The 26582-nt window shown below is 39.5% G+C and overlaps 1 protein-coding gene across 1 annotated transcript; it reads right to left on the bottom strand.

Moving 5' to 3' along the window:
• Positions 1–10887: 10887 nt before the first annotated feature.
• LOC115819618 (membrane-spanning 4-domains subfamily A member 4A-like) lies at positions 10888–13639 on the bottom strand. The gene is made up of 8 exons (XM_030783121.1): positions 13563–13639; positions 12747–12924; positions 12269–12379; positions 12025–12081; positions 11589–11732; positions 11358–11471; positions 11136–11213; positions 10888–10959 (listed from the first exon to the last, which is right to left on the bottom strand). The coding sequence occupies exons 1-8, from the start codon at positions 13637–13639 to the stop codon at positions 10888–10890; spliced, it is 831 nt and encodes a 276-aa protein (XP_030638981.1).
• Between the last annotated feature and the right edge of the window lie 12943 nt (positions 13640–26582).

Raw genomic sequence — 26582 nt, forward strand, 5'->3', positions numbered from 1 at the left:
ATATTATGTAGCCTACACTTTAGGGCCATCACTTTTATTGTTTGAAAGCCAAGTCACTACTGTCCCAGCCATGTTATGAATAACCTTGCGTTATGAGGTGTAACATTTTCTGTTTCTATTTTCTCTTGATCAATGAATTGTTAATGACGTTGAATATACAGTGTAGCAAATAAAAACCTATTATTCACAATGATTCTGTTCACATTGCAAATGTGCTCCTGATTTTACAATCTTAAATTTGGCATGTAGTGTGACGCGGCTTACAAGAGGGATGTGGTAGTTCATTACACACTCGCTCATGAAGATTAAACTGCACAAAATGTTTAGAATTTGAGCATTATGGCATTGCATCAGAAGTACAAGGTCATATGCAAAATTCCACAGACAATGCCATTAACTGACAACAAGTATGAGACTGGAAAATGCATTAATAAAAAAACATGTATTCAGAGTTAAAGAACGGCAGTAATAAATATGTAAATATGATATTTACCTGCAGGTTTTTTTTGTTTGTGATGTTTTTGTTTTTTCTTCTTCTGTTTGTATTTTTGTATTTAAATGTGCATCTTCTGAAACTTGAAGTTTGGTGTGCGTCTCGTCCGGAGGTTTCTGACAAGGGGGGCACATTTGATGCTGACAGATATTATACTGAGTAGATAATAATTAACCTGAATGTTTGTGACCCACATTCTTCAGTTACATAAGACAATCCAGAACAACCTAAGTCAATAAAACATAAAGATGATCTTCAAAGCAGAGCAATTTTATTTCATTTTGACAGAGCAAAAAATGATAACCCATTCAGCAAGATTTGTTTTTCATTCTTACAAGTGTATTTGCATATTTTTGCAACATCAACAATAAATTTAAAAGGGCCATCAGCAAAATTCTAAAGAGCAAGTAATGATATCACAATGATCTGGACTGATGCGTCTGACAACAAAAACTGTAAAAGTCGAGCCCAAATTAACAATCAAATTATGAAATTTGTCTCTATGTGCATATAATCTGTGCAGTTTTTGTCTTTTGGTGACTCATGCTGAAATTACTGAATGTTGAAATAATGGGCTTTTGACCTTACATATTGTTTTCAATGGTAATAAAGCAGTAAAATTCAATTCATCAAGACAGAATTACAGAGGAGCATATCTTTTTTACTGATAATAAAGCAGTAAAAGTGATTCAGCAAGATCGAGTATTATTCTTTGAAGTAGGTTGCTAAGTCTGAATTTACAAAAGGTAGAGTTGACACTTAATTGAGAACAGTCTTAAAACAGCAACCTAACACTGAATGTATTTCTTTCTGCATCAGGTAACAGAGTCTAGGCCGTCTTTGTCCAGTCCAAGACCAGAACTGCATAAGACTGAGTCAAGACCAAGTCAAGATCTAGTGTAAAAGAGATAGAGAGTGGAACAAATTTGTGACAGAAAAAATCGAGTCCGCCTGGAGACCAAGCCTGTATCAGAATTTTACTGATTCCAGTTCAAATTTGTTAATTCTCTAATGGATTCATTGGAGAGTGGCACATGCAGACAGTCCGTTGGGAACACCAGGACATTTCCCAGTGGCCTGAGGGTCGTTTTGGCCTGCCATGAACAGTCAAGGTAATATAGCAAGCAGGAATGAGTTGACGGACCTCTCAGAATCCACGCATCAGGCACAACTCTTGAATCTTGCCGCAGTGTCAAAAATGATGTCATCACGTCTCTCAGTGACTCACATAGCAACCGTCTACCTGCTTCTCCACCAATAACATTTTGACAAGTTACCCAGCGAAATGGACGGTCCTCATGGTCAGAAGAAAAGGAAAGGTGGAGCAGAGAGGGAGAGAATAAATAAGAGAAAGGCCCTTGCCACAGATGCAGCTAAATGCTGCAAAATAAGCAACATGTTTGCCAGTAAGGGACCAGGTCAGTCAAAAACACTAGCTAAAACAACACACACATACAAACTCACACACGGGACATACCCAGCATGGCTAGCTAAGTAGCTAACAGTGTGATAAAACGGCCTGTAGGTTACGCCAGTCCATTGCAGGGCAGACACAAACATGCTCACACACACATTCATACCTAGGGGCAATTTAGTGTCTCCAATTCACCTAACCTGCATGTCTTTGGGTTGTGGGAAGAAACCAGAGCTCCCGGAGGAAAGGGTGAACATGCAAACTCCACACAGAAAGGACCCTGGCCAGGAATCGAACCTGAGACCTTCTTGCTGTGAGGGAACAGCGCTACGCACTGCGCCACTGTGCCACCCACTTAGTGTATAAATATGTTTATTTTTGCGCTGTTTGCTTTATGGACACTAGTGAGTGAACATTGTAATCTAAAATATTTTACTTATTTACATTGTTGTAGCCGATGTTCAATTTCAGTGAATGTGTGTGTGTGTGTAGTTTTTTGATACTTTTGATATACTTGTTGCTTGAATATAAAGATAATCATTTGAACAATTGAGCTTATTCTGTATCTCACTCACCCTTAGCCATAGCATACCTTGAAAATTCAGTATTCAGATAATCTACTTGTTGGTCAGTCCCAACTTTTTGTATTTTGTAATGTGGGTACCTTTTCTCCCAGATGAACATATAATGACCAAATTTATCACTTGTCTGGTACCCGTTACATCAACAAATAGGGTTAGCCTACAAGATTTGCGGTCTGGTGGTTTGCATGAACAGGGTGGCCCGGGATGGAGGGGCGGATTTAGTCATTTTGGGGCTCAAGCCAAACACAGATATAGGGCCCTCCACATCCCTTGTTCTCCCCCTCTTTTGATCTTTAAAGCCATTTTCTGATATGAACCTCTATTGCATGGTGTTCTGTGTGCTTCTCAGTCCGGTTCCTGGGGACCCCCTGCCCAGCCTGTTCATTTGAATCAGGTGTGTTAGAGTAGGGAAACATCTAAATACATAATCGTATGTACACATATGACTCATACTCACCAACTACTGATTAGTCTCATACACACCACCTACTGATTAGTTTATTTTTGGTCTAAATACAAAAATAAAAATGCTTAGATAAGAATAACATATAATAGAAGGTTTTAAAATAAAGTCACATACAAACAGTGCAAATGGTTTGTAAACAATACCCAAATGGTGTAAAACTGAACTGACCTTTATAAAGGATGACAAACATTCACTTGTCTGTAAACAAAAAAGAAAGGCTAGAGAAAGAAAGACTGGAGAGAGAAAAGGCAGAAAAGACAGAGCAGAGAAGGAAAGACTGGAGAGAGAAAAGGCAGAAAAGACAGAGCAGAGAAAGAAAGACTGGAGAGAGAAAAGGCAGAAAAGAGAGAGCAGAGAAGGAAAGACTGGAAAAAGAAAGGCTTGAGAAAGAGAGGATGGCCATATAGCAACGATGTCCAGATACCTGGAATTGTATCTGTAAAAAAACACAACAAAACATATTCAGTTTAACAATTGTACCCACCATAAAATCCTATTTTCATAAACAGTATGATCTCTGTACAATAAGATTATACTTTATTGTCCATTCACATGGAAGATCTGTCATTGGTTGTAATCATTTACCTTGGTTTTCTAGCAAGTTCTCTGATAGAAGTTTTTTATGGTCTTCTGTCTTCTATCTTGTCTTACTAAAGTGAGAAGATAAAACACAAGACAATAAGAGGTCAGTTATGGAGACGCAATAATAGTAAACATAATATATTGTTAAAAGTGTTTGCCTTTTCTCTTTGTCTTTGTCCCTGTCTTTCTCCTCCACTCCCTTGAATGTATTTTTTTAATTTATATATTTACATATACATATTTACATGGTTGAGTCTATCTTGCTGTCTCTCCCTAATCAACTCAGCTTTAGAGGGTGGAGAATCTTGGGCTGTTGCTGTATTGTTGCGTCAAAAGTAATTGTCGTGGAGTGACGTGATTCGTGGGTGGTTTGAACAAAAAAATGACTGGCTCCGCCGCAATAGCACTTCAGTGCAATGGTGTTTTATTTACAGTGTTTCCCCAAACAGCCCAACAACGCAAAATTCCGTGAAAAAAAAAAAATTCCAAAAGTGCAAAATACGTTTTTAAATTTCAGAAAACAAAAGACAAAGCAAAAACAAAAAGAATTCAAATTTACAGGTATATACACACACGATTTACTATCTACTCCTCTCAATGATCCTACCATGACCGAGTTCTCCCAACTACCCCCTCTAGGTACCCCGGGGCTCTTCCTCTACCCAAAGCCCTGCCTCTAGATCATACCACATTGGAGGATTGACCACCAAATAGAATTTTCCTTCTTTTTACCCCCTGTTATCATTTTTGAGGCATTTTTAAAAATCACATTTAATTTATACACCCCACGTTGATGATAAAAAAGTCATAATATTTAAAATAACAATTTCATAATCCATTTCATTCATATGTTTCATGTTCTGACACTCGTACATGGTTTGCCCCACCAGCTCGTGGCGCGAAAGAGCCACCCACCAAGCTTTAAAACCGTCAGGGAAATCGTGACATAGTTTGGCCTTTTGCAGCATCTGTAGCCAGGAAGTTCAACGGTTAACACGGAAGACAGTAGACGAACATAGCGCGCATTTACAAACAACGACAAACGAAGATCTTCAAAACAACAAACAGATAAGACAATAATAAACTTGTTTTAAATGGATTTCTGTGTCTGTGTAGATTTGTATTATGTAGGACTGGGATGAATTATGTTGTGGTTGTGATTGCGTGTATGCAAATGGAACATATTTAGCCGCTAATTCTGTGCGTGCACTCACAGAAGCGTCTAACTAGAAACGGGGAGGGGAATGTAATGCGTTTGGGTGTCAATCAAAAGTGCTGCCGTGGTTACCGACAGAGCCCTCCGTCACAGTAATCAGAACAGTGATGGATCTCTTTCATGGATTCTCAGAAGTTGTGATATGTCATATGCCACAAGGTTATATTGTGTATGGCTGAGAGGCACAGTTAAGATGGCCATACTAATATTTGACCTTGCAAGCCTTGGCCTCAGCAAATCTTGCTATCACTAATTCCATATCCAGTGACTTCTTGACTTTGTGCTCGATGAAGAGAACAGCAAGTGCAGACAGCCTGTCCTGTGACGTAGTAGACCTGAGGTATGTTTTAATGAGTTTCAGTGATGAGAAACTTCTCTCACTTGAAGCTCCTGTTGCAGGGAGAGTGAGAAGAAGTTGGAGAGCTATGCTCAAATTTGGATAGATGTCAAGGATATTCTCCTCATATATATAATCAAGCATCTCAGATGGTGATAAGATGTATGTGGGGAAAGATCTAACTGCACCCTTTATCTCAAGCTTCAGGTCCTCTGCATCAGTATCATCCATTCTCTGCTCCAATCTGTGGCAGCATTCATCTAGCTTCCCTCCCTTCTTAGTGCTTCTCATTATGTCAATGGAGTAGAGAAATCCATACAGCTCATGTAAGGTTTCCATGTGTGAAAATCTCTCTTCCAATGTGACAAGGGCCGTATCTATAAGAGGCAGGAAAAACTCTCTTTTGAAGAGCTCCTCTGCAGTTGACTGGGCCTAACTTCCTTCATACTCAAACTGTGTAGTTGTTCTTCTTTGACACACCTCTGGCCAGCTCATCTCCACCTCAAGCCTTTCTGCTGTCTCGTTAGCATTTGTTTTGGCAGAGTTGAATCCATGATGTTTAAATTCCAGAAGGAATTCTGTCACTGCCCTCATTTCTTTCCTCAGTGTCTTGACTGAAACTTTGGGGCTCTGCAGGATCTTGCTCACTTTATTCATCTGTAACAACATGGTACTTACCACAAAAGGCCATCTCTGCATCTGCTGGCATCTCTGCATCTCCTGGCTTCCAGCAGTTGAGACAATTCTGTACCTCATTTCTCAGTGGGGAGCTCCTGTAGAGCAGTCAATGCCTTCACAATTTCAGGCAACTGGTGGCGAACAGCTTTAACAGCTTCAAAACGACACTCCCACCTGATTGTTGACAACGTCTTCAATGTAAAGTTCTTGACATGTTCTATGAGAATGGCCCGGCGGTGACTTGAGGAGCTGAATAGAGTGTAAAGTCGCTGTAATGGACCAAAGAAGCTGATAGATGTCACAGATGACTTGGCTGCATCACCAGGTTCAGGGTGTGACTTCCACAAGGAACACATAACACCTTGCTGTTTAGTTCCAGCACTATCTTTTGGACCCTCTGCTTTTTACCCTGCATGTTACTCCCATTATCATAAGACTGGCCTCGACAGTTGGAAAGATCCAAACCTAGTGTTTCTAGGTGCCCTAACAATGACTCACATAAGCCTTTTCCTGTTGTGTCAAGTGACTGAAGAAAACCAACAAAAGGCTCATGAATGGAGACACCTTTTGAGGGCTCACAATTTACAATTCGTAGCACCACTGACAGCTGCTCATTGTGACTGAGGTCTGGAGTGCAGTCCATGATTACTGCATAATATTTGGCTTTCTTTACTCTCTCTACAATTGCATCAGTTGTACACTTTGCCACAAGGCAAATTAGTTCATTTTGAATATGCTTGCTTAAATAAGTGTCACTTAGCTCTTTTGCCTGAATTCTCCTGAAATGCTCTCACATGACTGGGTCAAACTTTGCCATCAGCTCTACTTGCCCAAGGAAATTTCCACTGCCAGACTCAAACAACCTGTCTGAGTGGCCACGAAATGCGAGATTACGCTCTGACACATTGTTCACAATTGCAATTAATCTTCTAAAAATCTCTTTCCAGCGGTTTACTTCAAGATTTACTTCAAGCAATGAGATCTTGGTTCACCTGATCTATAGCTGTGTTTGTCTGTGATAGATTTCGCCAGGTATCCATGTTTGTGATGTGTTCAGCAGACCTCTCAGTCTGTCTCAAATGGGCTGAAAGATTTTTCCAGTTATTGAACCCCTCCCCACTTAGCTGCTCCCTTCTGGGGATCCTTCAGGACCAGTACTGTCCTACCTTTGGTCAGCCTACCTTTGGGACCCACCATTCAGGGTGGGTCCCATTCATTATCTGCTGGTTCATCTGTGCAGCTAGGTGCTCATGGAGTGAAGTTAGCTTCTTTAACCAGTAGGCATGGATCATGTCCAGTTCATGACTGTTCTTGATGGTCTTGTTCAGGGAGGGTGTTGTGGTCTCTTCTCAGGTCCACTAGCCACTGAACACTGGTGTTGTGTGATGCCTCTTTCTCCCATATGCTCTTCCAGTATTGTTTAGTCTCCAGCCTTGGTGGATCTACTCCCTTGTTATTACCCTGCCACTGAGAGTATACCTTGGATGGTACAGTGGAGAACATCTGATTTATTTTCCTGGCTTCTATTTCTTTGGTGTACCTCTTCAGGCGGGTGGCCAGGGCTGTGAGTCTTTGCTTGGCAGTCTCTAGGGCCTCAGGTATGGACAGCTTGTTGTACTTCTCTGGTAACCCTTTCTTGCTTTTGCCTTTCTGTAGTTCCAATATCTGACTAACCTCTTTGCCTCCAACCTCCGTCTCCAGACTTTCAGGAGGTACTTCACTTAGTCTTGGTAACCGGCGGGGGTTCCAGATGTTCAGCTTAGTTATGATCTTCAGTTTCAGGTCAGTTGCTCTTGCATTCAGATCGCAAGGGCTTATTGGGGCTTGGTACCCAATCTCAGGGTTTGGGGACGATGACATCTCCCCCCTGACCTGTTGTCTTGGCTCCCCAATGCCGTAGCATTTGCATTGTATCTCGTCCATCTCTAGTTATGAGAGCAGTTGCTTCTTGCAAATATTGGAACATTGAGCTACCAGTTGTTTCAGTGTTAGTGTCGATGTTGGGTTTCGGTGTATCCATAGGTCCCATTACCACCAGGCCCCACAGGTGGTGATGGGTAGACCAGTAACCTGACGGACTATATATCTATATCTATATCTATATCTATACAGCTGTACAGGGACCACTCCACTCTGTATCAAGGGGTTCCTGTAGAGGGTCATAAAAATCCAAAAAGGGCCACTGTAACCTAACAAAAGTTTGAGAGGACCCTTTGAGTGTGTAATTTTTTCTAGATTTAAGAACTATGTAACATCTCTGACCCATTGGGAAAAGGATGTAGAAGCCCGTTACTTCCATTTTGAAAGGATCAAACATCTTGCAAGGAGTGTAGTAAAAGCTATGACCTCATAGGTTTTGTTTGGTAAGGGAGCATGGAATTCCTTTGATATTATACCAAAGAGGGCACAGACTGAGTCAAGGTCAAGTCGGATTCCATTCATCTTGCTGAAAGCTTTGAAGATACCTATCCAGAAGGTGGATAGATTTGGGCATAGCCAGAACATGTGCATTAAGTCTGCTGGCTGGCCTCTACATTGAAGGCATGAGGGTTCAATGTTCGGATAAATCTTTGCCAACCTAGCAATCACTCTGTGTTCCACTTCCAGTTGTATTAAGCCATGTCTAGCAAATGTAGACAGAAGTCTAAGACAAAGTCCCACTGGTCATCTGTTAAAACTACTCCAAGATCCGAGTCCCAGGCCCTTTTCAGATGTTCAATGGAATGTGGATTGATGTTGTTAATGAGCTCATAGACCTGAGATATCAGTCCTTTGCGGTCTGAATTGAATTCAAGGATATGCTCAACGTGTGACTTTATGGTCTTATCTGGAAATGACTTAAATCTCTTTTGTACAAAGCTCCTAATTTGTAGGTAATGAAAGAAATGGTTATTAGGTAAGTTGTAGTTTTGAGATAATTAAGAGAAAGATGCAAATATGTCTTCTATGTATAGACTGTAGATTGCTCTAATCCCCTTACCAGAGCATAAGGTAAATACAGGGTCTGTACAGGAGGGGATGAACATCTAATGGATCATCTAAGGGTAGAAACTCTAGCCCACCCTGATGTATACCTTTAGTCCTCACAAAGTCGCAGTACTATCGCTAGGGGCTCAATGGCCAGTGCAAACAAGAGAGGGAAGAGTGGGCACCCCTGTCTTGTCCCCCTTCCAGGAGGGAAATAACCAGACTGAGTGTTATCAGAGATTACAGCTGCAAGGGGGGAGGAATAAAGCAACTTGATCCAGGCAATACATTTGTCTTTAAAACCAAACTTTTTGAGGGCAAAAAATAGATATCTCCACTCAACCTGGTCAAAAGCCTTCTCAGCATCAAGTGAAGTCACCATCTCTGGGCACTTCGACTGGGCCAAGTGGATAACATTGAATACTTTTCTTAGATTTAACTAAGAGTGCCGACCTTGAATAAAGCCCGTTTGGTCGGGAAAAACAATATCTGGAATAACACTCTCCAGGTTCACAGCTAAAACTTTGGATAACACTTTAAAAATTACATCTAGCAAAGAGACAGGTCAATGCGACGTTCATAACAGTGGATCATTATCCTGCTTTGCCAGCAAAGAGATAGATGCCTGTCTCAAAGTAATAGGAAGATAAATATATTTTTTAAAAAGGGAGCTGGTCACGGTCGACACCAAAGGCTATATTTGGTGTCACTCATGGCCAAGACCGAGACAAGTCTGAGTATGAACACCGAAAAGTCCATGAAAAGTCTGAAACCATTAAAAAAAAGAGGTCCTGAGTCCGAGGCTGAACTCGAGAGCCACCATCCACAATAATGTAATTTTATACTAAATTTGTGCTACGAGTTTGTGAGTTTACTATGGGAATTACTATTGTGCTGCTAATCCATATACATTTACTCTTGCTGTAGTTTAGGTGTTGCTTTGTAGTTGATTTTAGATCAAAGTCAATTCAGATTTGAACCTTCAGAATTTAACATATATGTACATGTCTACGCCACATATGTCAGTCTGGATAGAAGACAGCACAGAATGTCATTTAGCATACGAATACAACCATGAGTATATCCTGATGGCCTGGCTCACTTTGTAGCAAACATTGTAAGAACAATATATGTTAACGTAAATAAAACAAACCATGCAGCAGAGATGTAAACATAAAAATAAACAAACCATGTAACAGAGTTGTAAACATAAAAGAAAAACATAAACTTGTGAATTTTAACAACAGCACAATAGTTACCCCTCATTTGTTCTGTTTAGTTGTGAGGTGTGAGTGCAGGTAGTGGGCATGTAGTACAGTAATGTGTTTGGGTGGGGTTTTCTTTTTTCTTTTTCTTTTTAATCCTTGATTGTAAAGTGGATTTTATGTAGTTCTTTTTCAGCTGTCCAGGTTCCACTTGCCAGAAGTCTGTCAAATAATTAATTAAATAACCTCATGTGGCGTGTGTTATCACAGCAATAAAATCCAGAGCTCAAGGACATTCAAAGGTGAGCATTAGGAAATGTCTTTATTCTCATAATGCATTGTTTATGTAACTGATTTTTTCCTATTTTAAAACATTCATTCATGTTAGTCTTGAAAGCTCTGTGATCTACCTGTCATTGTTGCAGAACAAAGTGGTTTAACTGGACGATTCGGAAAACCCTCTCCTTTTTTTTTTAACATTTTATTTCACAGTTGTCGACTGTATGTTTGTGTCTGTAAAACATTGATGTAAGGTTACTTATCCACTAATCAAGTATAGATCAATCTTTTATTCCTGAAGGAAAGTTTATGAGAATCTCAGTGTTTCTGCGTACAACATGAAATTAATCTAAAAGTCAGACAGTCTTACATCATATTACCAACATTTACCCAGTGGTTCCTCTGTATAAAATAAAACAGAAATGACCGCATTTATCGAGTGGTGCCTCTGTATAAAATAAAGCAGGAATATCCATATTCAGAGGGTGAAACCTCTACATGTAGCTTGGTTTGTACAATGATGTCATGGTAGTGTTCATTACAGTGTATGCCATTTTTTTCCCCAATGAATATTATGAGAGAGGGCAAGAAACAAAGAAAAGTATTAAAGAAAGCACAGAAGATCATTATTTGATTGGCATGTGCTTGCAGTCACTGATTCATTTCCTAAGAGACTGTGTAAACTGGAGGTGCATCAGCTGGTTTGTCACGCGTCAGATGGTTGTTATTTATCACCTCCTGATGAAAAAACAAATTAACATTCAGCAAGATCCTGGCCCCTCACTTCCTTTGGCTCTGCAGTACACTTTTTGTAATTTCCTCAGAACTGATTACTGTTAATGGACATAATAGGACAATATTTCATATTACTTCATATGTATTCTCAGAACATTTTGAAGTTAAAGTACACTTACGTCATAAGCATGTGGGTAGGGGTTTGGAGTGGGCATTGTGACTGTAGCATATTGACCTGGGATCTGAATGTGTGATATCTGTATAGAGACAAATAGAATAATTCACAACCACATGTCCAATAAAACCACTGGCTATAGAAAACAGCCAAAATCACTGACAGTGCTTTCTAAAATTAAAACATTTCTGACATAAATTTAGGTTTGAAAGCAAGGAGATGCAACCTCAGGCTTGGCACGGCAAGTGGCTTTGCAGGCAAATGCTGAAACTGTGATGGAAATGACGAACTGAAGGAGTGAAAAAAACAGTAACACCCCTGAGACACCATTCAATGTGCTCTGAAATGAGATTGAATAAAGAGGACATACTGTCTGAGAAATACAGAGAAACATGCAGGAAACTTGGAAAAATGTTGTAAAATAAAGTAAGAGTACAGTAAAATTGAAAGTACACACCGAAAGTTTACTACGAAGCTGATAGCAATCATATTCGTAACAGTAGTGATAATAATGTTGAAGAACCATGTCCAATGAAAATAAAATCACGCTTATCCCTGCTGTGATGGTGCTGAAAATGTTCATGACCAGAGAACCCTTCACCTAAAAGGGAGAAAAGGAACAAATGACATAAGGCCATAATAAGATCATTTTAAAATATACCATGTACACATTAGATTTGGCTTAAGTTGTTGACTGAGTTGTATGAACTGTACTGTAAAACCTCCAGCCTGAAAAATGTAAATGTAATCTAAAAATGTACTGAAGAGTTTCTGATACACAACTGAACAGACAAAGAACTCAACATGACAAACATATCTCTGTAAAACTGATATCTTTTATTTTTCTCTATATTTAGGAACATAATGGTGGTAAATGCATCATGAATACTCGCCAGGCACTTGTTGAGATTGTTCTCTGCAGCAACACCAAGTGATCCAGAACTGATATACTGAGGACAGTGGAAAAAAAGAAACACAAAAAGCAAGCAAAACCTTTTGGGTCAACAGCTTAATGTGAACTGTTTATGAAACCTTAGAATGGGAGAATGTAAACCTCTGCAAAACAATGTATAGATGGAGACATGCCTTAAAATGACCGAAAAAATTTGCTTTGATGTAAAGTAATAAAGATCTTACAATGAGACAGCCCCAGAAAGCAACGCCGCTGTAGGAAGAGATAGATGGGCCATGAACTGCCAGCACAATCCCAAACAAAAGCATCATCACACCAATCAGAATTTGTACAGTCTGTAGAAAACAAAAGACAAAAATAGTCTTTGATATCTTTTTACATGATTGTACAAGAAACAGATTGACTGTAGTTTACTTAAAAACTCTTTAATTTACATTTGGAAAGTTGCGTACATTTAAAGTACTCATTTCTGCCATATTCAGATGGCAACAAACATTTATGAGCGCCCTCATATCAAGCTAAGTGTCATAGCTTCACAGCACTTTATTTAACACTGATGAGTTTGGTCTTAAAAGTTTTCTTTGAAAACGAATAAGGATAATGTATGGTAAGTTCATTTTGAAGCTTCATTTGAAGTTCATTTGAGGCATTTATGTTTCAAAGTATAGAAGCTGCATGGAGTAGGTTTAAGTGTAACCTTACCCCTAATGCTTTTGGCTCTCCCCTCAGAAATTTGGCAAGCAAAGTGGGGACTCTTGGAGAAACACCAGTTACAGGTGTGGTTGCTGTGTGCTGTTGTGGGTATACGTGGGTGACCACCACGAAGCCATTTTGTGTTACAACTGATCCAGACATCTCCAAGGAAGGATGTTTATATGTCCTGTTGGAAAAAAAACTTTTTGTTTATTTATTTTTACCATCACGGAGAACATTGAGGCCAAAGATATGGTTCATGATTGCAAAGTCAATTGAACACAAGCGTGCATGCACCCAAGCACACATGCAAACACACACATGCACACACACATGCGCCTACAAACACAATGCCTCTTGGTTCCCATTTCCCAAACATAATTTTCAATCATTTTCCAAATGTGGGCTTTATTCAACTACAGAACATGTTTTACAATGAACAGTCACAGTCAACTGTAAAGCAAAGCAGTTAGATACACGTGACAGTGAATTGTCCAGCCGGATGAACTCCCCATTACAGCAGACTTCGAACCACACTAAAAGGACTGCACAGAAGCTTTTTTGGATCATTAGGCAAGTTTTGACTCCCTTGACTAAGACATTGAAATAGAAAAAAGTGTATAAAGTGCCAGATATTCTGAAATCCTTGAAAGTGTGTCAGTGTCTGGTGCTTTATCACATTTGTACCATATAGCCTTGTTATGTGCGGCGCACTGTGTGTTTCATTTGTGCGTCTTGTTTCGTTTACGTCTCTCTTTCTCTACCCAGGTACCCAGCTGTGCCGCGAAAGGCTGTCAGTCCATCTCGCCTGATGTTAGGTCCCACCTCTCCGCGCCAGCCTGGCCAACCAGCAACGGAGTGCCCCTTTTCGGCTTGGCCAACCGGACGCGGAGCGCCAACATTTAAAGAGGCTAGATGTGCTGTGTGTTAGATTTCGGTCTCGTTGCTTGCATTTTGCCTTTCGTGTGTTTTCTGCTATTATTACAATTTTGCCATTCTGTGTTCGACCCTGAATTTTCGTTTATTAACTTTGTTTGTGGATTGCGCTCTGGCTTTGGTGTTTTGGTTATCGCGGGGAGAAGGGAAGGTAAGGAAGGGGATCCCCGCGGTGGTGATCAAACTGTATAGGATTAGGTTAGAGGCGGGTGCCATTCTTGTATTTTTGTTACTAGATAGTTAGTGTAGTCAGGTTTCCTTTGGCTCTGCCACCTTTTTGTTTTGTAGTCTAGTGTGTGTTTTTCGGTGTAGACATTTAGGGTGTTTTTTGTTTTACTAGTTTCATTTCTTTGGCAGCGTCTGGCGTCCTCTCCCACCTTCGTGTGTTTTTGTGTGTGTTTGTAAATATTTTGTAAATATCACTTTGTAAATATTCCAAATATATCGTGCAGTTTCTTTTACACTGATTCCCCGTGTCCGTGTTTTCCTCCCCCAGCACACCGTCCCAAAAGCAGCACAGGTGGTGGGTTCCTTTATGCTACGTCCCCCCTACATACCTCTATAGACACCACACTACACCGGGGACGCAAAAAGCCTACTTATTCCACAGACAGATCATAGTCATGTAACATTATTATTACAAACATATGGATATTTTTGCATTTGACATTGTATGAGGAGCACTGTCAACTATTAATTTAAAAAGGTCATCTGCAAAATTCTAAAGAGCAAGTAAAGGCGTCACAAGAATCAGGGTTGAAAAGCCTAATAACAAAAACCATGAACACTGAACCAGACGTAATAATGTTATTATGAAAATCACCCGTAATTAAATGTTATTTCCTCAGGTTTCTTTTTTTTGTGCCTCAGCTGGCAGCTGCTGAATCTTATAGGACTGTGTCTTTGTTTGTATGAAGTAGGAGCAGTCTGCTTTTATCAGAAGGAAGTTTTTGAAATCTGGGAAACATTACACGCTGACATTTGATATTATTTAATAGGGGTGTGCAAAAACATCGTTTTCGTCCGATTAGATATCGATCTGTAAATTGTATGGATCAGTCTTTTAAGCCGATGTGCATTTCCCCCCGGTTTTCTAGGTTAATTTTCGCAATGGCTAAACATAGCCAGAGAGTCAAATAGACGGGCTCTGGCATAGCCTAACTGGCCGATTAAATAAATTAATAGGCTGGTTGGTCCGAATACGGAACCGCGTTTGTCAAATTCCCGCTTATGTGCGGCGCTACTTCATTGCACCATCACTTGTTTTTTTTGTTTGTTTGTTTGTTTGTTTTAAAAAACTGACCGAGGGATGTATGCTTTGACATTTCGGAGTCGTACTAATATGCGGAATCGAGCCAAAGCGCACGGCTGTTGCTGTGGAGTGCGCACGGCGTGCTTTTGATCTCGCGCAATCACATGACAAACACTCAGCGAATCTCTCATTGTCGAAACAGCGAAGGCAAAAACCTCTTTCAGAGCACAAAAAACAACTTTGGACTGAAAAGAATCGCTGAAAATAAAAATGGGCAAGTCTAAAAGTCACATGTCATGTTTCACAAGGATTTTAACTTAAAGATATGTGCCAAAACATAAATTAGAGTTCGTAATTAAACTTAAATATAACCAACAACTTAAATATAAATTTAAATTATGCAAAAGTTTGGTTTTGCCTTCGCTGTTTCGACAATGAGAGATTCGCTGAGTGTTTGGTCATGTGATTACGCGTTACGCGAGATCAAATGCCCGCCGCGCGCACTCCATAGCAACAGCGTGCGCTTTGGTTCTATTCCGCATCTTAGCACGACTCCGAAATGTCAAAGCAGGCATCCCTCGGTCAGAGATGAAAAAAAAAGAAGTGATGGTGCAATGAAGTAGCGCCGCAGATAAGCGGGAATTTGACAAGCGCGTTTTCGAATTCGGACCGACCAGCCTATTAATTTATTTAAGACCTGACTGGTTCTTCATTTAGCCTATTTTCAAGCAATTTAATTTGACAGGCTTGGAATGTAAAGCGACATACATTTGATGTAGGCTAATGTCTTTATTTAATTAACAATAGCAAGCTATTTGTTTTCTTTTATTGTTGTAAACTATGTTCAGTTCTCAAAGTTTCAGTCCATTCGTTCATTCGCGCTGAGAACCTTTAATAAAATACATGTGTTGGATCATAGCGTTGGTGTTTTGTGTTTTATTGCTGTTTAAAGATTTTTCACATGAAGGACTCATAAGCGCCACTCAAGGTGAACTTGGTGTTTTTCCCGAGTTGCAGAATCGCGGCTTTCCATCAAGACTCTCCTTGCTTTAAAGTTTAATTTCTGCGTTAGGCCTACATCTACTAGGTAGGCCTACATCATTACATTATAAAGAAAGTAGTTGCATCTGAAGCAGGATATATTTTAAATGCCTCTTGCAATCCCTTTCCCAACAGAATTCTTTTGATTTCAGAAAATCTTTCTTTCTTGATTTCAACAACTCCAGGAAAATTTGTAGCGGATGAGGCAGTAACGTTCCCAGACTGTTATCTTCCCATGTTGTTGTGGATTAATTTATCACACGGCTTGGTTGCATACTCGATGCTGATTGGTCAATTACGAAATTCAACGGTCTGTTATTTCTGAATAGCAGACTCCTGCTATGAATAACAGACATTGCTATGGAACTGTTTTTGTTGTTGTTGTTGTTTTTGGGGTTTTTTTAAGCGGAAGCAATGAAATCATTTTTACATCGATAGTAATTTTTCAGTCAATATTTTGTGTCAAATTATTGATTTCTTTACTAAGTAGTCGCGTAATAAGCGGGATAATGTACAGCGAGCCGCATACAGAGGTGGACAAAGTACACAACTCCATTACTTGAGTCAAAGTATACTGTAGATCAGGGGTCACCAACATGGTGCCCGCGGGCACCAGGTCGCCCGCAGGGACCACATCAGTTGCCCGCAGGCCAGTTCTAAAAATAGCACTAATCGCCAACGAGCTCAGTCTAAAATTGTATTTAATTGTGTTGTGTTTATTTAAGTCTGTTTCCTACCTTGTTGAATCATTCTGAATAATTATTGTGATGAATCATTAACATAATCAGTGTCTTCACGTAGAATATCATTAATAATAATATAAAATTAAAGGTAAACCGTGCAACTTTGTTCTTTCAGAAGTGTGTTATCAAACTGGTAGCCCTTTGCATTACTCAGTACCCTTGAAGTAGCTCTCAGTTTCAAAAAGGTTGGTGACCCCTGCTGTAGATACTCTTGGTCAAATATTACTCCAATACAAGTGAAAGTTGTTCAGTCAAATTTTACTTGAGTTAAAGAACTGGAGTACTTGCTTTTAAAAATAAAAAGTACATTTTTCTTTTTAATGTCAACACATTGTTGCATTGTTGTATTGATGCCACAAGGCATTTTACAGAACCTAATGACTCTGAAAAAACCTACTGAATGCACTGACTTGTAGAACCTGTGGATAAAAAGCTTGTGGAATATGCTACAAAGCCTATAGAAACACAACTGAATCGACAAAAGGGCAGCCATTGTCGTTTTAATTTTTTTTATTTAAGACCGTAGCCTACCTCCCGACCCCACACCTGCAAAACAGCATGGCACTGTTCTGACACAGCTCTGGCAGTGTGTGTGTGTGTGTGTGTGTGTGTGTGTGTTCTGTAAATCAGAAACAAGTAGCCTATAGTTTTTTTATTATCTTTTTCATCATCATCATCATAATCATCATGATTAAGCAAGCTTACAAGTTCAGTGTTTAAAAAAGCGAAATTGAGAACCTGACCATGGAACATTTAATGTTTACATATATTTCTGAAAGGATTTTAGTCAGTAACGTTAACACGGCATTTTAGCTAGGCAGGCTATTAGTATGCGCCAGCAGTGGATTCACACAGGACCCGGTGTTACGTCAAAACTGGTTTCCAAGCTAACGGGTGCCCATGCGCGTTCACTGTGTCAGCATCAGCGGTTGTGGTCTGCCTCTGTCACCAGAGTCGTCACACATTCACAAAAATATTAGTCGCGATTTTCAAGTCGCATCTCATATCTACTGTGGCGAACATGATTCAATTCTATAAGTGAGCGGTGAGCACTACATCACATCCACCTTCAAAAAAAGTTAGGTGGATTTAACGCGTGAACGTGTACAGGAACCAGTTAGCTTGAAAACCAGTTGAGAAATAGCCTAACATCGGTCCCAATACGACAATTTGCTGGGCAAATCCATAAAAATCCAGTGCAGCACGCATTTTGAACTTGACTGACAGTGTAGGAGTAGTTTACTGTGACTGGTTTTTCTCCTGTGACGAACACAATATATCACAGTTTAGAAAATAAAATTCGTTCGCTGACTTCAAAGCTATGCTTCAAGGTAAAGAGTAACGAAAACCTTCATAGAAATGAAGTAGAGTCAAAATTACAATATTTGTCTTTCAAATGTAGTAGAGTAAGTTTCCAGAAAAATTGATACTCAAGCACAGATATTCGAAAACTGTACTTAAGCACAGTACTCAAGAACATGTAGCCTACTTCGTTACTGTCCACCCCTGGCCGCACATTATCCCTTACTTATTACACGGTTTTGTCGAATAGGCTACTTGATTCTGATTGGCCAGTTACGCAATTCTACAGTCTGTTATTTCGAAATAGCAGACAGCTGCTATGAATAACAGACCGTTATGTGGAAGCAGTTCTGTACACTGACTTAAGCGATAAGCGGTAGTGATAGACCTTATAGTAATACTGTTACCAGTTGTAACACTGGCAACAACTGTGTTTCCAGGTGTGTCAACTGCAAAGCCCCGGCAAGAAAGAAACGTAGACATAAATGGGAGCAGAAACGTCAACATCAATATTCCAAAAGAAGTCTTTGTCTCACTTCATCATTAATGGAAATCTTCAATTTAACGTGAATTAGGCTATAATGCGGAGTAGGCCAATCTTTAGAAGGCTACAGAGTTTACGTTGCGTTGGGCGCAGTTCCAACCGTAGAATCTAAAGGACCTTTTTAGCGGAAGCAATAAAACAATTTTTAAATCAATAAAATCATTTTAAGTCAATTTTGTGTCAAATTATTGATTTCATTAGTAAGTGGCCGTGTACACGCGGGATATTTTTACAGCGAATCGGTTATTATTGTGGATCGGCTCTCTCTAGCCTACGTTATTCCTTAGGCTACTTAATATGTTGTAGCCTATTGGCGATGTAGTCACATGAAATTCATTGTTTTCAAGCACGTAATTTTATGACACGAAATTATGCATCCGGTATGTTTTGTTTGACGATTCAGCGAACGTTTTTTCTTACCTGATGAAGTTAGGTCGTCTAAATGATGTTTTCAGTGGTGTAGTCTACGTGATACGCAGGTCTACGCCCTAGCCTACCCACTAAGAAAGGCTCAGGATTTCCGTATACCCACTTAGAAATGTGCAAGAGTACGTATCAACATAGTTTTGTGACAGTATTTGCACATGCGTTAAAACAGCAAACTGTACTAACGTCGCCGATAATGAATAATAATAATAACAAATTTCATATCGCCCAATCAGACAGCCCCCATTCCCCATCCCTCCACCTCACTCACCCTGAACACCTGTTGCCAGATGCCTACACCGGGCAGAGGGAAAAGGCTTTGGGTAGATTAAATTTGGGCTACTTTTCACAATATTGGACGGTTTTTGTTTTCTGACAAATACTTGCACATTGTAACTAAACAAGTTATTATCCAATAATAAATACAGATACAATATATATTACAAAGTTGTATGTTTTCACTTACTTTCGTTTCTTGATAATATTTAATGTTAGCCAACTGCACTGAAGCATCGATCTCTGATAATGATACGTTCTAAAATCAAACGTTGCCTAGGCTACCATTAATACATCCCGCCGCGCCCTCAGTTTTTGAAGTTGGATAGCTATGTCGAAGTGGGGAAAATACAAAAGGTTTTATAGGAGGGAGTGGGGGACAGATATTGATTAAAAAAACATGGATTGCACCTGTTCCACAAGATTCGTCAACTCAGCGATTTGAAAGATCATGCTGCCACTAAAAGGCACAAGATTAACTGTCTACTAGCATTGATGTTAGCATTAAGTCGTTTACAAAATCGACAGCCTCTGGTGAGCGAAGCACGATCAATGATGACCAAAAACGCAGAGGATAGCTTCAGATTTCAACTTATGTTGCTTGCCATACTTTCATTAATGCTGTGGACGAGCTGTCGGATGTACTGCAAGATGAATTCGGAGAATTTAAAATGCACGGAACTAAATGTAGCCTACTGCTGTCTTTAAGTCTGTCCTGGCACTTCAGAGAGGAGTTAAGGGAAGATACCGGTGAGTCTCCTAACACTCTTTACCTGGACGAAACCACCGATGTGTTTAACGAAAAGAGCATTTCATGCAGGCCAATTGTTGCTGGTTTAACTGACTGCGAGTGACAATTTGAGACGGGGCGGGGGAAATTTGGTCTGAATACATTTGACTATTAATGACCAGTATGTAGCCTACTGTTTATAACTAATTATTGGGCGAAACTCGGGAAAAAATGGCCGGGTTCTGTTGAGCAATTTTCATTGTGATTCTCATTTAACAGCAACAACAAGGTTTATTTAGAGCCCAATATCACTGTTGAAAGTCTCAAGGGGCTTTACATGCCCAACACAAACGAAACAGGACAGCACTCCCTGACTAAATCCTCATAGTGGGCAAAACAAAACTCCCCCAAAACCCAGGAAGACACAGAAAGTGGAGACCCCTTCATGGCCAGACAGGTGTGCAATAGGTGTTGACCCAGTGGGCAATTACAAGTAATACAATCATAATGCGAAATGTTATGTTCCCCCTTTTGTCCAGGGGGGTAAGGGAATGTTACAATAAATAACTGATTAAATTAAGTAAAGGAGTGTCCCAAGCACACCACCATACAACAAAAATCAACTTAAGAGGATAGCAATTGAATTTATTATCACACTTGATATCAGGAAGCATCAAACAAAACAAACAGAGACTTCAGGAGGGGGAAAGGCCAAAACAACAAACAAAACAGTCTAGCTACGAGGAGTGGACTCTAACTTACCTACCGTTAAAAAGAAAACAAAATTAACAACACAAACCAACCTCACTCCCTAACTAACCAAAAAACCAGGAGAAAACGGTTTCAAACAAAAAGGCACCCAACCTCCCTACAGGGCTTCCCACACTATATACAAAGCTATATACAGATCTATATACAATACAGAAAAAAAGAACAAATAGTAAACAAGAAGCAAATAAAGCAATAACAACTCATCAACCATCAAAACCAAAAACCAACAACCAACAACCAACACAGTCTCAGCCAGGAGAAGGAACAAAAGGTCTCTGGTGAAGAGGACAGGCTTGTTTATATCCCCTGGCCTCTTTCCTCTCAGCCAATGGGAGTGCTGTTTGACAAATAGACCCTCCCTCGTTTCCATGGTGCTTGACGACCTGTTAAATGGAAAGAGGGAGGAGCAGAGAGAAAGAGAGAGGACACAACAGTACAACAGTAACACATATACAACAGTAAACAAAACACGAAATAAAAACATAAATACGTCTCAGGACGTAACAAAAAGAAAACACATTAGTAGACAAAATGATTGCATACTATGGTCACGCGCCGTCAGCTTTTTTTAATTTATTTTTATTTAATTTATTCACAAAACAAAGATAACAAATGCAGGACGATGGGAATTGTGATGATGAGGAGGCTGACAGGGACGGATGAAGAGGACGGAGAGGGGTAGACAGCCACGCTCATACACGACATTCATACATAAGCATAAGAGACACACACATGCAGAAGATGAGGGGGGAAAGGAGACCATTAGTGGGGTAAGATGAGAGCCACGTCTATGCAGCGAGAGACAGACAACAACCACTCACATAGACAGAGGAGAACAGGTTAGTTATAGACAACAAGATGGTCGAGACAGCAGGGCCAGCCCAAGCCTTTATGGGGCCCTAAACAGAATGTGATTTAGGGGGGGCCCCCCACAACCTCGGTGCCACCAATACCATTGACTATTGTCAACGCTTGATCATTCGCACACCTGCTGTAAATCTAATACACCCATTATCAATTTTATTAGTTGTAGCTTTGTTGCTTACATCATACCAGTGTCAGCCTGGCATGTTTTTACCCTTCTATGGTTTTTAATCTTAAAAGGTAGCAAACTCGCAAGAGTGGTCTGGTGTTAATTTGCACTTTAAAATTCAAAGTGATACAGTAGTAAGTAGGGCTGTATCGAATGCCATTTTTTGCCAGTTGAATTTTAGCCAACCCTTTTCGAACAAAGCTTCGAATGTCTGTGACGTGATATCATCATTTTGGCCTGTTGTTTCGGGATGCTCTATTTTCTACTCAATAACATGAATAAAGAGATGATGAATATGAGAAACTGCAAGTCACAAGACTTTTTTTTAAGTCTAACACTCTTTAATAGACTCTATTTACATCATTTAATCCAGAGTTCGCTGTCTTTCCGGTGTTGACGGTTGGCATTACTTCCATAGCTGAGGATGCAAAACATTCACAGATAACACAGTGATTATCTGTGCAGTAGGCTAAACTAAATTTAGACGTAAGTAACGATATTGTAGGCCTTAGTTTACTAAGATAGCCATCTTATGAATTCAGAAATAAACTTATAGTTTTCAGATGGCTTCCCCAGTTTGTTGTTGAGTGATGGTACAGGAGTTTCATCTTGCATATATGGCACTCCGTTTTTTAAAGCATCATCAGTAATCTTAAAATACTTCCGAAACAGGGATTTTTTGGACATTTTCTGTCCAGGACTAGCATTAACTCCCCCAAGCCTACACTGGCTAATGTGATGAGCCTCATCAAAAAGTTTAGAGAAGAGACCCACATTTCAATCAGCAGCTTGCAATCGACCATACTCTCAATCGGGGGTCAGCTGACAGATGCTGAAAATTCACTGCAAGAGGTGGACTCAAGAACTACTACTTTAGAGAGTCTTTGTGCTAAGGTGGCTAAGAGCACTGCTAACTTGTGCAAAAGGCTGGATGATCTGAACTTCCGCAGCCACCGCCAAAACCTACGAGTGATAGGCATCGCAGAGGGTATGGAGGGACCACAGGTGACTGCATTTATAGAGGACTTCTTCAGTGAAACCCTGGGGATGCCCATCCAGCCAAACCAATTGCCTATCTAGCACCCAGAGAAGCCTAGCACCCAAACCAGTGGACCCCAAATGACCCCGGCCCATAATCGTATGGGTTAATCACGACCAGGTCAGGCGAGAAATACTTTGACTGTGGCGGAAGAAGGGCGAGCTGTATTTCCATAAGCACAGGGTGCACATCTTTCAGGACTGACCTACAGATGTTGCCTGTTGGAATGCTGCTTTCCAGGATGTCAAAGCAAAGCTGAAGAATGTCCCTGTAATGTGGTATGGTCTACTAATCGGGGAATCTAATCGGGGAATCAACCAATTAGAATGACTAACAAAAAAGTCTAAATGTTTAGTTTAGTTAATATTGCAGTTGTGCGCAATTGCTTAAAACATTTTCAATGCGCGTGTCCTGTCATCCCGACTGGTTAACGTAACCAGTGCCGCAAGAGACGATGTGATTGGTCACAGATACCATAGATGCTGATAGTGCAGCGCAATTTGGAATATACTTCTGCTTGCGCTGATAAAACAATAGGAAACTCTATCTTTAGCAAATTTTAAAGTGGTGTAAATTCTATTTAGAGATGCGTAAACGCTATTTCAGAAATGTAGGGGGTACGTAAATTCCATTTACGTGCGTTTAGCCTCCACTACAGCCCTGGTCACAGTCCTGGTCATGTAAAGCAAAGCAGTCAGATACACATAGTGCATTGTCCAGACGGATAAACTCCCCACTTTAGCAGACTCCGAAACACACTTAGAAGACTACACAGAAGGCTTTTTGGATCATGAGGCAACTTTTGACTCCTTACATCACTAAGATGTTGAAATAATACTAAAAAAAAGAAATGTACAAAGTGCCAGAAGATCTGAAATCCTTGAAATTGTGGCAGTGTCTGATGCTTTAGCATGTTTGTTTTGTACCATATACTTATTCCACAGACAAATAATAGTCATGTAACAGTATTATTACAAACATAGGAATATTTTTGCATCTGACATTATAGTAGGAGTACTATCAACAATACATTTAAAAAGGTCATCTGCAAAATTCTAAAGAGCAAGTAATGATGTCCAGACAATCCAGATTGAAAAGCCTGATAACAAAAACTATGAGCATTGAATCAGCGTTATCAACATTATTATGAAAATCACCTATAAGTAACTGTTATTTCTTCAGTTTTCTTCTTTTCTGTGCCTCAGCTGGCAGCTGCTGAATCTTAAAGGACTGTGTTTTTGTTTGTCTGAAGTAGGTGCAGTCTGTTTTTGTCACAAGGAAGTTCCTGAAATATGAGAAACATTACACACTGACTTTTGATACTGTTTTGGTGATGCTACTTCCATCATGCTTATTACAGGAGAATTGTGCAAAATAAACAACAAAGACAAAAATTAATGTTTAAGATTATCTTAAAAGCACTATACTCATGTGACCTAACTGTCATCATCTTTACATAGGAGTGCCTTATCCTTGTACACACATTAAGTACATAAATAATTTTTTGTAGTTGATTTCAGAGGAGGGTTCATAATTCAAATTTGACCTGGAATGTGTTTGTCTCTTCCAGGATTTCCCTTCTCACTTTACAGTTTGTGGGGTGTAAGGAATAAATGGTTTGCAGACCTGCAGTCTACATTCTTTTTCATAGTTATGGTTTTCTATCAGGGTGAGGGGTCTTCAAACCTACCTCTCCCCAGCTAGAATCTAAGCCAGAAGCTGTTCCTAAGCATATTTACACATTGCAGCATGGCACAACTGAAGTTTCAAACTTGAAAAAAAAGTTTAAGAGTAAAATTTTCAGACAGACCACCATAACCACAGCTACATGAACGTTGTTGTATCAGTAACTCAAAGAAATGTAACCATTACAGATTACAGATCCTCTCAAACTGTAACATGATTACCATAAGTAAGTACACATGTGCTTATCATATAGTTTTTTTACTTTTGTTTCTCACTCATTTTCAGAACATGAACCAGGAAAAGAACAGCCTGAAAATACATTTTTGTGAATGAGAATTGAAAAACAGAGGCTGTACAATACTCCTGTAGTTCAACAACATACAAACTACAACCAGAAAGGCTTTTCAAAGAACAGAATATTATCAAACATGCTTAGCGCATTACCAAAACAATTGCTTTGGCTTAATTTATCTTGCTCTCTCAACTCTGAAAGAGATAAATAAATAAATTACATTTTATTGGCAAAAGTCTCTCGAAATCTTTTCTGAAGTAGTGAAATCTTACCATGTACCACGGCTAGACTAGAGTGCGAGTGTTAAGATTTAACAGAAGAAGATTAAGTGGGCTCTATAAAATTTTTTTGGTAATTTATTTTTTGACAGATTTTGGTAGAAAACTCCAAGGAAGCAGCCTCCGTACTGCCAGGCACCGCACAGGTCTACTGTAGCAAATAGTAACAAAGATAAGGCAGTCATGGGTATTATTATATGGCCAAAAATTATGTTTAAATATTTTCCAAGTAATTTGTATTATTCGATTAGAAATATGTGTGCAACACAAGAAACAAAAATCCAACGAAGTAACCGTAATGCGATTAAACGAATTTAAACTGTAATTTATCATACAACTTCCTTACATGACAACTTCCTTGTTTTGTTTGTTCTGTTAGTTCTGTCAGTTACAGTCACAGTTGTAACGAACTGTCTCACTGAATTGGATAATTTCTGGACTGATTATTCCTGAAAAACGAGACAGAAAGAACCTCTAGCTGAAAGGTTGCATGGATAATAAACTTTTTTTTGTCTACTTCAGCCACTCAATCCTGATCCTGTCACATGAACCAGCAACATTTCATCGCTCAAGTCAGTCGTTCGTCGGCTGTCCTGAAATTTGAAGCCAACTTGGAGACGTCAGTTTAGGGGGAAAAAAACACCGATGATAATATGATTGCAACCGTCATTCGAAGATCTTAGTAGTTGTCCCGCTGGCGCAAAAAGGACAATTACAGGCTGTGGTTTGTTCAAGCAGTTTAAAAAATGTGTGTAGGGTCAATAATTCAACATGATGACTTAATGCGCCACGCAAGGTGAACTCGACGTTTGTCACGAATCAGGGGTGTACTGGGAAAGAAATTCAGTGAAATTTACTGCAACCCTAACGTACACAAAATATGCAAATGGTTATCACATGTTGTGTTATGTTTAAAGTGTTTTAAGGTGAGGGTTGATGATATACTATGTACAGTATATACAACAGTGGGTTACGGTTGAGGGAGGGGGGTGTAATTACATATTTATTTATTTATTGCAACCCTAACCTTCACAAAAAATCTGCAAATGTTTATCACATTTTGTGTCATGTTTTAAGGTAAATAACACTCGAGAAATTCTTACTGTTACTTCTTTTATTATCTGTCATAGAAAATGAAATAGCACAAATGTTACATTCTTACTAATTCTTACTTACTGAAAACAAATGAAAAGATGTCCTAAAATAAGTACAATGATGATGTCCTAAAATAAAAACATAACATTGCCTACATCTTAACTAATGTATTTTACTAATTAAACGTCCATCTTACCGCTTTAGTCTGCTCCTCGAAAATAGCGTTGCTGGCCACTTGAGGATGCTGATGCTCAAACAGTACGTCGAATGTTTTTTCTTTTTTTTTTTTTACATTTGGAAGCTTGTGCCTCTGATGCATTCTTCCTTTTTTCTCTAATTTTTCGGCCCCTCCTTTACCTTTTGACATTTTCTTCTCCATGGCTTTCGTTGGCCATCTCACC

Source organism: Chanos chanos, chromosome 8 (genome assembly GCF_902362185.1).
Source record: "Chanos chanos chromosome 8, fChaCha1.1, whole genome shotgun sequence".
Classification (NCBI taxonomy): domain Eukaryota; kingdom Metazoa; phylum Chordata; class Actinopteri; order Gonorynchiformes; family Chanidae; genus Chanos; species Chanos chanos.

Bases quoted from the DNA above. Each gene is read 5' to 3' on its own strand.
- LOC115819618 (XM_030783121.1), bottom strand. From the start codon at position 13,639: ATGTTGGCGCTCCGCGTCCGGTTGGCCAAGCCGAAAAGGGGCACTCCG. The intron at 12,925-13,562 runs GTGGGACCTAAC...TTTTTCCAACAG, and splicing joins GGCCAGGCTGGCGCGGAGAG to GACATATAAACATCCTTCCT. The intron at 12,082-12,268 runs GTAAGATCTTTA...CACTGTCCTCAG, and splicing joins CTTTCTGGGGCTGTCTCATT to TATATCAGTTCTGGATCACT.